Source organism: Malurus melanocephalus, unplaced genomic scaffold, assembly GCF_030028575.1.
Source record: "Malurus melanocephalus ecotype Western Australia unplaced genomic scaffold, MMel_1.1 scaffold_355, whole genome shotgun sequence".
Classification (NCBI taxonomy): Eukaryota; Metazoa; Chordata; class Aves; order Passeriformes; family Maluridae; genus Malurus; species Malurus melanocephalus.
The window spans coordinates 154,694-166,740 of record NW_026623587.1 but is presented as its reverse complement, the minus strand read 5'-3'; the positions used below and the strand labels follow the sequence as shown (position 1 = coordinate 166,740).

General features: G+C 49.3%; 1 protein-coding gene across 5 annotated transcripts in view; it reads right to left on the bottom strand.

Moving 5' to 3' along the window:
- The window catches only part of NSMF (NMDA receptor synaptonuclear signaling and neuronal migration factor), a 45,104-nt gene extending 33,063 nt beyond the window's left edge, over positions 1-12,041 (bottom strand). For 4 of the 5 annotated variants that reach the window (XM_057378339.1, XM_057378341.1, XM_057378340.1 and 1 more), the window contains exons 1-2: positions 11,893-12,041; positions 3,260-3,321 (exon numbers count right to left, since the gene is read on the bottom strand). In XM_057378339.1, the coding sequence (XP_057234322.1) occupies positions 3,260-3,321; positions 11,893-11,999 (169 nt within the window). In that variant the 5' untranslated portion in view covers positions 12,000-12,041. The remainder of the gene's footprint in view (positions 1-3,259; positions 3,322-11,892) is intronic. The other variant, XM_057378343.1, reaches the window with a different exon arrangement.
- Positions 12,042-12,047: the final 6 nt, after the last annotated feature.

The window sequence follows — 12,047 nt, the reverse complement described above, 5'->3', positions numbered from 1 at the left end:
CTCATGGACTCCCTGCAACACCTGCAAGCCTCTCCACCTCGTGCAGCTGCCCAGCTCCACACCCCCTGCCCCAGCAAAGCAAGCAGAGCAGGAACACACTGCAAGTTTACTGAAAACAGAAGGTGAACACAGCCTTGCACATAACTCAGCCTTCCTTCCAACGCCTGGATGTGGCAGCTGGCCCTTCCTGCTGATCTACAATCCCTCTGCAGCTCTTCATTAGCACTCCCCAATTTCTCAAAGACATCTTGCCTCACACATACACACCAGCTCTCCAGAGGAGTCACCACAAATAGAAGTTACGACTCAAGAAGAAGCTCTTTGATCAGCTGTGCAATGTGAAATTATGAGGGATGCAAAAGCTATTAAATCTTTTCYGTTCTTTGGAGCCAAGGGACTCTGAAGATAAAAACAAGCAAACCAAAATGGACAATCCTCAGACAACAAAGTGCAGCAGGAAGTGGAGCAAACTGGGGCAGTGTCTGCACACTTGGCATCTCCCTCTGTCTCCATGGGTCTCCTGAGGCTGCCTGGGGTATCAGAGCTTCATCCTTCTGCTAAGGAACTGAACTGGCTGCTAAAGCAGCAGAACTGACACCCCAAGACTCACACCCTCCTCATTTTCTGTACGAGGGTTGCCCTGTGCAGGGACAGAGAAGGGTTCTAACTCTTGGGTTCACAGAAAAGGAGGATCCTCCTCCATTTACACCTTGTTTGTTCCACTGATGGCTCTACCATCTTCCTGCTCCTCAAAATCCACAACTTCTTTCATTTACTGTATTCATCAGAGACTTTAAGCCTTTCTTAAACCACTTTTTTCTGGACTGAATCAAGGCCTGCCTCCTTCCAGTCATATTTAGGCCAAAGCCTTCATCCCAGTTCAGATTACCTGAGTACAGAGCTGGGGTTATGACAGCAGAAACAGGCCTGTCCCACCAGGTACAGACACTCAAGGTCAAAGTCCAGAGCAGCAGACACATCCAGGCACCAAGGACTYGATTCTTGGGAGCACGGAGCTTCCTGGGCCTCAGCCACCAACATATGCAAGTGGGAATTCAACCACAGGATGCAGGTGGGTTTTGCACAGCTCCTCCCTGCTCACGCTGCCTCTGTCTGCTCTCTGAGAACCTGGAGCAGATTCAGGCACCTCTGGGTCTGTGCTATGTCTTCAACTTCTGTAGCAGAGGCCCTTCCTTTGCTTCCCTGGACTCACTGGATGACAGTGAATCCTGAAGCTCCAGCACTCTGCCCAGCCAAAGGTGAAGCCTCCACAAGCTGGCACAAGAGATGGGATTGCTGCAGAAAGGAAAGATGTGACTTCCCTGTGATTGGGCTGCTGGGWTGAACTAAAAGGAGACAAATTTTCTACTCGCAGCATTTTTTATTGGATAGCAACCTTCCTACTGGGGTTATTTATAAAGAAGTGTTACAGACTGTGTTAAGTTATACATTGCAGAATTTCAAAAGATGACTTAAAAATGACGATTCTTTTTTTCGCTCCCCTCTTCTCCAGAATTTAGAGTAATTTCTAGGGAATTTTATTTCTTTCCAAGTGAATACTTAAGGATCCCATAAGTATTGTGGTATTTCCATGTGTGTCTCTCACTGCTTAATTCTTGCCTGCGGCAACTAAATTCACTTAGATTCAAAAATGATCTCAAGGCTGATACACCAAGGGGTAGTGGGTAAAAAGGCTTCCCTGGAGAGTTTATGGATGTCACAAACACAGAGAGGGCTGAGATGCTGCTCTAGAGAGTCTGGCTGTGGCTGACACATGATCCAAGAGTCATMTCAGCTCCATTTCCATGCTCTCCTTATCTATGGCAAGAGAGAAACCAGGAGCACCCCAAGGATGATTTAAACAGCAGCTCTTTAAGTGCACATCAGAGAGTCTCCCACTCCTTGGATCTGATCAGGGCTCCTCTGGMACCTGAATGGATCTGAACTTTGCCCTTGTCTCCATCAGAGATTCTTYGCCTGGCGCCAGCATGACCCCTCAGGTACTACAAGGGCACTACAAAGTGACCAGGAGCAAACTTCTCCCTGTTGGAAACTGGGAGGAGGGGGCTGCATAAGGGACTGGCAAAGACTCCAGCTGACAGAAGCAGCTGCAGAAATGGTCACGATGGAAGGAACAAAAAAGGGTTTTGCCATTCTGGGAAGCTCCTGACAGCCTGTCTCTGCACAGTGTGTCCAGCCCTCCCTTCCTGCTGCTCCACGGACTCCTCAACTCAACTGCACCAAACCCCAGCCTTTCTCTACCCTTCCATTCCTATGCGCTGTTCTTAGACCAAATATTGTAAGTAAAGTAKCACTGGAGTTCTTCATGAAAACAAACCAAGAAAACTGCAGTACATTGTTTTAGAGCCTTTCCATTCACAATACTAGCACAATTCAGCCAAGGACAACTTGAAGGTCATTAGAACAGATCCAAGAGAAAAGGCAAGGACTCAGCTGGCTGCCAAAGGCTGTATGACTGCTTTGACAGCAAGAGGCATCTCCTGTACAGGTTTAAACACACACAGCTTACCTAAAATGATAACATCCTTCTACATTACTTTCTATTTAATAACTGTATCCCCTGCAAAACAGATCAACAGCACAGAACAATTTGTTACTTGTTCACACAGGATTTTCTGTGGATTCCACAGGATTTTCTATAGGTTTTGTAGTGAATTTGTTATCTGCAGAATATTTTATCACAGAGAGGACACAGTTCTATTAGAAGACAAGTGTGTTTATCTTGTGCTCTCCTGCCCATCAAGCAGAACTCACAATAAGCTGAYGGGGATAATATCTGCATGGAAAATATTGATACATTAGCCAGCATATGTGGTRCCCTCATCTAGGCAAATCTCAGTTTAACCCCTGCTGAACAAGCCCGGGTAATAAATCCAGATGTTACCTTTGCCAGCAAGGATTCACACCAATGAGCAGAATATAATTCACCTTTTTTTTTATTCCCCAGTGAAAGCAAGACCTAGGAGTGCCAAACCAGTGCAGAAMCTTTGCACAGTGCTGTCACTTCCCAGCTGAAACTTCTCACAAAGACAGCAGCTCCAGGGCTGAATTATGACAGGGCACTTGTCCACTAACTGAACTCATCTCCACAGCCCACCCAAGCTTTGGGTCAGCAAACTGCCTTKTCTCCTCGAGGGCAACTCCTCCTGCCTCTCTGCTGCTGAGATCTCATACTGATAAATAATTCATTTTAAGGYTGTTAACCATGGGCATAGCCAAGGCACATCAGCTCTCTTACCTGAGCCGTTTCTGCCTTCAGGATGGTTTTGTGAAAGGTATTCTCCAAAAGCCCTCGCCGCTCTGTGTCCCAGCATCAGGAGGCAGCACAGGAGAGAAAAAGAGAAATGGGTGATGGTTAAAGGCCAAGACAAGAAGGAGCAGTTCAATATTCATGCACTGCTGTGCTCCTACAGCTGYCATTCCCTGAGCCTCAAGTGACACCCATGGAAATGTGCTGCAGAGCACTGAGGCTTCCTTGTAGCACATCAGGATTCGAGTGGTTCCAGTGGTACCTCAGTGTTCTCCTGTCCAAAGGGGGAAACAGCTGGATTAGAAGTCCTGTTTAGGCTTTAGCTACTCCCTTATAAAAATGCAACATAAAATTGAAATGCACCTGCATTAAAGCAGTGATGCCCATAGGAACTGGCTCACTGTCTCCAGCCCCCTGAGTTAAGCCCCTTCTGGCAGTCCCGGGAAGGTTTCTCCACTCCATCCTCCAACAGATCCCGTATGCTTCCACATGGGAGCCACCACAGCTCTGATGTGGGTGCTGATGCCCATTTTACCTACCTGAACCCTAAGTTCTCAAGCCCCCAAATACATGTCGGTATTTGAATTAYTGGACAAGCTTATTTGAGAGACACCCACAACCTCCCACAAAAGCAGTTCCTGCTTCTCTGATGGATTCCGGTCCCGTGGATGACCGAGATTTTACTGGAATATATTAAGAACCAAACAAACAGGGTGAGCTCAACCCTTATCACACATCCAGGCCTACGTAACAGAGCAAACCTATGAATATTCCAACCAGGGAAGAGCTTTCTGCTTGCAACCCACACAGGAAAGGAATCCTTGGTCAAGGCATGCATTCCCTGCAATACAGGAACCTCCAGACCCCAACTGCCAGGCCATTTGTAATGTCCTGCTGCTGTGATTGCTCTCCTGTATACAACAGASCTGTGACTCAAGAAAGCCAATACTAGAGCCAGCCTTTCCCAGCCATCCATTTTCCCCAGGTTTGTAGAACAATCTCTCCAAGGTCTGCAGCATCTCAAACAGGCTGAGCTGCCAACGGGAAGCCCAGGGTGAAGACTGGCAAAGAAGGAGGTGAAAACAGCCACCCACCTCCTTGCCAAGCCAAGCCACGCCAAGCCAAGAAACCCAGAGCTGAGCACTCTCAGCCCTCAAGCACATCAGCATCTCATAGGGAAGGACAAGATTTGCTGCAACAGGGAAGCCTCTCCATACCGAGCCATCATGTCCACTGTCCTCCTCCTTCAGAGGTGCTCAGCCTCAGAACATCCTCTCCAGTTCAAGCTGCTGCAAAAGGTTCATAATGGCCATTAAATATCTAAGCGGAAAATGGCTTTGACCTCCAAAACCACCTTCTGCTTTGCATATCCTAACTTTTGCTGCCAGGATTTTCCTCACTGCTTTTATACACCATCTCCGAGAGGAGAGAAGGTTAACAAGGCTACAGTGCATTTCCCAGAGTGACTTGGGCTGCRAGGAGTGGGAAGTCCATTTGTCATCCACAGCTGGCAACAGAGGATCAATATGAATGATGAAGAAAGAGCAATTTAGTCTCCCSGGGACTAAATTTCAGAACAGCCAAATGCAAAATGTTTTGCAGCAGCACAGCTGGTCTGTGCAAGAAGCAACGTTTAAGATTCTGCGTCTTTACAGACTAACAGACCGCACTGAGGTTTTCCCTCTTTCTGGATTCTTACGTGTCTAGTCCCAGGCTGTACTTTTAGACACTGGCTTGGGGTGGCAGCTGCCCAAACTGTCCTCTTCAGTGCCTAACACTTCCAGAGATGGTCACACATGGGAAGCTGTCAGCCCACAATCCCCACTACAAAGAGCAAAGGGATTGACCATTGTGGTTCAAGCAATTCATGGATGTTCCTGGCACCCTCAACCTTTCTGTCCAGTCAAAAAGCAGGACTAGATCCTGGAGTAACACACAATTGCAAAGTTGGGACTGGAGCGTGGCTACTTCAGGCAAGTGGTTTAGTTACCAACCCTGGAAGTACAGAYGTGGAACTTGGGGGTATGGTTTAGTGGATGTGCAAGGATCTGGTTTGCAGTCGGATTCGTTTATYTTRGAGACCTTTTCCAACKTAAACAAYTCKATGATTTTAACATCAGGCTACTCAGCTGCAAGCAAATTCATGAGCAGCTTCTGCACTCCGTCTCAGAYGTGGTTAAAACTCAGCCAAAGCCATGTGTGATTTTGCACACCACAGGCAACAGCACAGCTTTCAGCACATGGCTGGGCATGAGATTCCAAGATCTCTTCCACCAAAACTTCCAGGCTTCCCATGGAAATGTCKGTCCTTGCAGGGCATTACAAACATCATTCACAAACAGGGCACGCACTTACACTCTTGGGAAAGACTTTGAAGCTTCTCTTTTGCATCAGCAGTCATTCCATGTAGAAAAAATAACAGTGAGCAAGCTCTCAGGTAAATTATCAGTGAGAGAACATGGTGATTTACACAAAAAATGATGACTGAATTTAGTCTGTAACCAGTTCAAAAGCTCCACAAGCTCCAAATTAATCTGTCATTCTCTCCATTCATCTCTTCCCCAATGCCTGAAGATCCTGTCAGCCTGAAAATCTGAACCAACGCTTCACCTTCAGCTTGCAAACCACAGGTTCAAAAAACCGGTACCAAGAACTTCTTAAGACCCAAACTGCAAACGGGCTAAGACAGAGCCAGAGAAGCACTGCTGCTCTGCAGGCCATCTTGTTCCATGGTGAAAATGGTGTCACTTAAAGCCCAACAGCATCACTCAGAGTAAGAGCCCAACAGTGTCACTTAGACCAAGAGCCCAAGCTGGAAGGTGCTACAGTGTCTCTAACACTGCCTGGTTTCCCCAAGCACAGGAGATGGGACTGTACAATCCCAAGTGTCAGAGCTCYCGGAGAGCCATACCCTGAGCTCCCAGCCATACTCTGGGAACAGTCATACCCTGAGCTCTCGTGCAGGTCAGCAGCCAGTGAAGGAGCACGGAGTTGTGCAGAAGCATTGCTCCCTGCCCAGGCTGACCCTGCAGTTCTGTCCTGGCCATTCCACTCTACGGCTCTCAGACCCCCCAGGCCAACCCAAAAGCAAACAAATGTGGACATGTGGGCACAGATCCCCAGCCACAGAGAACACACAACAGTGCCTGCACAGCACAGTGTGCAACAGGGGGTTTCCAGCCAATTACACTGGAAACTTCACACTAATTATTCTGCCTATTATCTCAGTGGTTCCCTTCTACATTGCTGCTTTCCAAGTGCCATCGGCTTCTCCTTGGCCRTGCCTCAGCGGAGCTCCCGCAGATGGCTGCACGTGCCCTTTGCCAAAGGGACTCTGATGGTCACACTGGCTCCTTATGGCTACTTGCCCCTTGCCAAGCCTTTTGTGTCCCTTCCCTGCCCTCACCATGCTCACAGCCACCCCAGTTCACCRGCACTTGCCTGGATCATTAATGCACCGTTTCCCCGCTCTGCTTGGCTACCCACTGGCTTGATCAAAATAAAACCAGAGCAAAATTCAAACAGATGGTAGCTGTTCTATCCATCCCATTCCTTTTTCTCTCTTATCTATTACCACAAGTCATGCAATCAGCCTTTTCTCTCAGCTCAGCCTTGCCTCCACTATCGCTGCCAATGGAGTTCAAGTCCCCTCATGCCATCGGACAGCACTGGACATAAAACCCTTCAACTGAGCTCTAAGTAGAGACACCTTGGGATAATTTAACTGGCAAGAGATGAAAAAGAAAACTTGTTTCACATAAATGAGATGAAGTACAAGGTGCCTTACAGCTACACGGGCCGGTGAGCTATAACCCTGAGTGTAYGACACTGCAAAAGCTGCATACAAATGAGCAGGTAGCACTGAGAGGTGRTCAGATGATGACAGGACAAGTTTAGCCCTGACTCATCTGGARAGAGGTTTTCATTTTAGTGGCAGATCAGACCTGCGTGTCACACAGTCAGCATAGCTTGATTTAACCAAAGGACATCAAGCAGGGAGCAGGGCTCTAGCACGCTGTGCTGCTCAGTCTAACCAGCACAGACAAGCCTCAGAAAATGCCAGCATTTCCTCCAGCATTCCATCAGAATGGCTCCAGGGAGGGGAGGAGGGATGGGGCAGCACAACACAGGCAGCAAAGGCAGCTGCCCTTCTGGGGGCAGTTTGCAGTACTCACTGTGCCTCAGATGTCAGAGCCGCACTCGGGTCTGGAAGAGAACTGTGAAGAAGCACAGACAGTCTAGACTGAGATTTGCTCGAAGGAGCAAAGCCGCCAAATAACAAAGATCTCAATTACAATGTGATAAGCACAGAATGGCCTTCATGTCTCTGAAATAATCACATCAACGGGATAAAAGGGGCCTTGATGCACACGAGCAGCTATGAGAAACTGATGCACATAAATTTATTCACCAAACTGACACTTACASAGTGAAGAAATGMGGRTTGAAACACTCAGAGATACAGGAARGACCTCASATAACTCCATTTAAAGCACAGCAGCGAGCKAAGCARAACCTGGACTATTCGGGAGTATTACATAGAAAAATAAAGAACACCCACCACCTTCTTGTGCTYCTTCAGAAGTAATGCCCAGAGGAGTTACAGCAGGAATCTGTTGTGACAGCATCTGACAGTGCTGCATCTCAGGCACACAGGAGAGAAGAGACCTGCATCATCAGGACCTACGTCCTCCTACAGCAGCAATCCCGCTCTTGTCACCAAGCAGAGAAGGGAACACCTCCAGCACATCCACAGTTAACAGCTCAGTCATTAAAGACTGTTGACAACTATGTTATTTAAGCCTAGTAGTAACAATACCCTGACAAAAATTGGTTTTTTTAAATATCTGTGTAGAGAAAAGGTAGCTAGAAAAATTTGGTTTTAAAATTCTCACTCTCAGTAAAGGGATTTTGGATGTCAGTAATGGATCTCAGAGACCCCACAATCTTAGAGCAATTTATGATCACAAAGTTGGGACAGGAGGAGACAGGAAGAGTAGGCAGAAGTTAAAAGAAAAAGGCAATCAGAGAGACCGTTCATACCACTCATCAGAAAATTCACAAGCAGAAAAAAAAGAATCTAGGCTCCAAGAAGCCCAAGCTAAGCCAAAAATCACTCACACAGCACAAAACCTGGGATAAGGTACATGGTCACTCACCTCTGCGTTTCCTCAATGAAAAATTTACCCTTTCACAGCAACTAAAGCCACTCTTCATCCCTTTCTAGGCAGTAGAGAGGGAACCAGACTAAATTCTCATCTCTCTGTGGGCTCTTGCACTAGATGGAAAGGTTATGAAATTGGGCAAGACGAAACACACTCTCAACTCAAACATTTCTTGCACAAGGACAGCAAGAAGAGATGGTTCTGGAATACCCAGCAGAAGCCTCATGTCTGTTTGCTCTCACCATCACGCTCTCCTAAAGAACAGCTGTAGGCCAGCACAACACAGAGCAGAGCCGCAGGAAAACATCTGCTTTATTGCCACATTTGGGATGCCAGTGTTTTTCTGTAGGTGTCAAGGCAGCAAGGGCAAAGAGAGCCAATTTCTAGGGGCTTTGGCTCATTTGCACCCTTGGAAAAGTTCTAAGGAAGCCAAGGAGCMCAGGTCAGACACCCACAGCCAGGTCCTGGAGAGAACCTGCTGAGCCCAACTGGCAGCAGCCTCGGCGCTGTCAGCGGAGGGGCAGCATCAAAGTCACCGCTCAAGGACAACTGCGTCAGCCCTTCTTTCGGCTCTGGGGCCCAGGAGCTGCAGGGCAATAAAAGCACATGCAGAGAGGGACAATCTGAGGGGGATATCCCGCACCCAAGCCCTTCAGAGGTCATCAGCACCAAGATCAGCCCCTTCCCGGGCACTCAGGATGCTGCAGCTCCCTCAGGAGAAGACGACCACGGAGACCGAAGGCAGCAGCATCGCGTGTGCTCTTCACGGTGTTGGCACAGGGCAATTGTGCTGTTAGTTTGTAAGAAGCTACTTAAAAGACCCAGCACACAACAAGCTGCGTGGAGCTTAATTAATTCTCCTGGGACAGGAGACTCCCRAGTCGCTCTGCAGAGATTTTGATTTAAGAATCTAGGGAGCCTGCACCTCCAGCTTGGATCCCATTATTCACACCAGCAAACAAGCCTTGCTCCTTTCTCAGTAAGACAGTCAAGTGTGCACACACACTCCAGCCACACCTAAGAAACACATACCATAGCCACTTGGACTTGCAGCGGAATTCCAAATGATTTTTAGCTCTAAAGAGAAGTCAAGAGAAATACGAAGAGGGCAGAGCCCAGAAGATGCAGAGAAGCAATCCCAGGGCATCTCCTTCTGCAGCACAAGAACAGGATCCCCCCACTGCCCACACCCCCAGCGCACATGATCATTGCAGCAGAGCCACCCACACAGGTGACMCAAGTGGCCAGCCCTCATGGAGTGGACAGAACAGGCTGTCTCTGTAGCCTTACCCAGTGTCCTGCAGAGTCCTTGCTGTAGGTAAGGACATGGGGAATACATGGAGAAGGACCCAGGACAGAGCAGAGGAGCTGTGTGTGATGTGCTCCAGGAAACCTTTCAGCAGGTGGGTCTTTGTCACTGTAGGAATTCCAAGCTCCAAGGGGAGCAGGGACTGAGCCGTGCCTGGAGTGGCAGGATGGAGGCACATGGACAGCRCCTGTCACCCCCAGCTCCTTCTCCCTGCAAAGAGGCTCTGCAGGGACCCCTTCGGTAAGTTCACTGACCTCCTCAAATGACTTTTGGATCAGGAATTTCTAGCACAGGCATCAACAGGGAGACACATAAAAGCACTTTTCCTGTGCTGTGGTCCACATGATCAGACACTCAAGGGCATTATGTCCCCCAGTCCAAGGCCACTCACAATTTTTTTGGTCAAACCACCTCAATTCACACCACCCAGACACTTCAGAGCTGCCACAAACCTGTACCTGCAGCCTGCCAGGAATTATAGCAGGTATGGAGCAACCCAGAACCCCAGAGACACCTCCTGGACTCCACACAGTTAATATATGACAATAACCTGAGCAGCATCTGCCCACCCTGGTGTAGGCTAACAAGTCATTACGCTCAAAACACATCAGTCGCTCCCAAACACCCACACTACCATTTGAAACCCTACCAATTACTGAGTGTGTTGTTTGTGTGACTGCCTAATCCCCCTCCCAGAACCCCATCACAGCATTTATGGTGCTTTATATGTCATTTCTGTACATGCACCTGGCTGACATCACCACACAGAATCCCACTGCCAAAGCTCTGAATGCCACAGAAAGCATTAATGTTTTTATTACGTTAGGGACAGGGCGCAATAAAATGTCGGGAAAAGTTGCGGGTTCTGCCTGGAGAGCTTTCCCTTGAGATACTTCAGAGTTTGAAGGATGGATTTCTTTACAACTCAAACAGATGGCAAGACACAGACAGCTTAGCATCTCTTCAAGCCRTAAGACTTCTCTTTCCTCCCATCACAGCAGAGATGCTGTAATGCTGAGCTCCCGAGTGAGGTGACTGAGATCTCTCAGCAACATGGAATGAGCCCTACACGCGACTCCAGGTTATTCTAATGCAATTCTGTCTAACAACACAAAGAAGGTGTTATATAATGCAACGRAAAAGTTTATTTCTCCCCAATTTTTTCCCCAGCAGCAAAAAGCCAGTCTAGCAGTAGCAGGGACAGTGACAGACCTACCCCTGGCACAGCTGTGCTGAAGGCACAGCTAAAAAGCTGCGCCAATGCCCCCAAACAGTCACCGGATGATTGTGGTGCCACTTGCACTGCAGTGTGGAAAAAGGGTCCTTTTAACTGGAAAAGGGCAATAAGGCAAAGCTATTCTGAGACAGCATTTTAAACCTAAGCACTATTAAACAGCAAATATATTTTTTAGGCTCTCCCATGTTTGATACTGAAAAGCACGGGTACCAGGCAGCAAAGGAAATTCTACTGTAGGACAWGCAGTATAAAACCAGAACAGGCACAATACAGAGCTTAAATCCCTTAACTGCTCCATGTAGTGGCTTGGGACGCTGCTGGGCAGGGCAGACGTGGTGGGTGCAGATTTTCACAGAGCAGTTTTTCCATTCAAAGGAGCGAGACCYCTTGAAAGAGGCTGCTGACATTGCCCTCGGACACGCACACGGCATTTCAGCCGAGGAGAAATCACCGGGCAAACTGACCGCCCTTCCGAATTCCCGRCGATCATAAAGATCCATCCCTGACRAACCCACTTCTGACACGCTCCTTACCAAGCCAGCAAATAAAACCCGCGGGTGCTGTAGCCGGGCCGGCGGCGGGGACACCTTTGGAGACAAGTCACCTCTCCAAAGGCTGTGGGTCCGCCGGGTGCAGGAGGAGCGCGGCCGCCCGCTGTCCCCAGCAAGTGTGGCTGCTTTGAGGGGATCGGGGCAGCCAGCGAGGGGTACCCGCCGGCAGGTGCCATTCCCAGCCCCGGAATGGCCCTGCGGGACAAACCCCGGGTCGTGCCCGCACCGGTGCCTGGGCTCGTCCCGAGGCTCTCGGGGCTCCCCCCAGCCCGGCACAGCCCCCGAGGCGGCCGGGGGCGAGCAAGGTCCGGCACCGCGGGGCCCCTCGAGGCACCGCCCGCCGCACCCCCGGCACCCACCTCACTTTGGCCGCTACGGACGACATGGCCTCGTTCCTGAGCGTCTTCCTTTTGGACACGGCTGTGCCCATATTCGCGCGGGGGGTCGCGGCCGGGGGAGCGCTCATCGCCGGGCCCCGCGGCTGCCCATGCCGGGGCGCGCCGCCGCCCCTCGC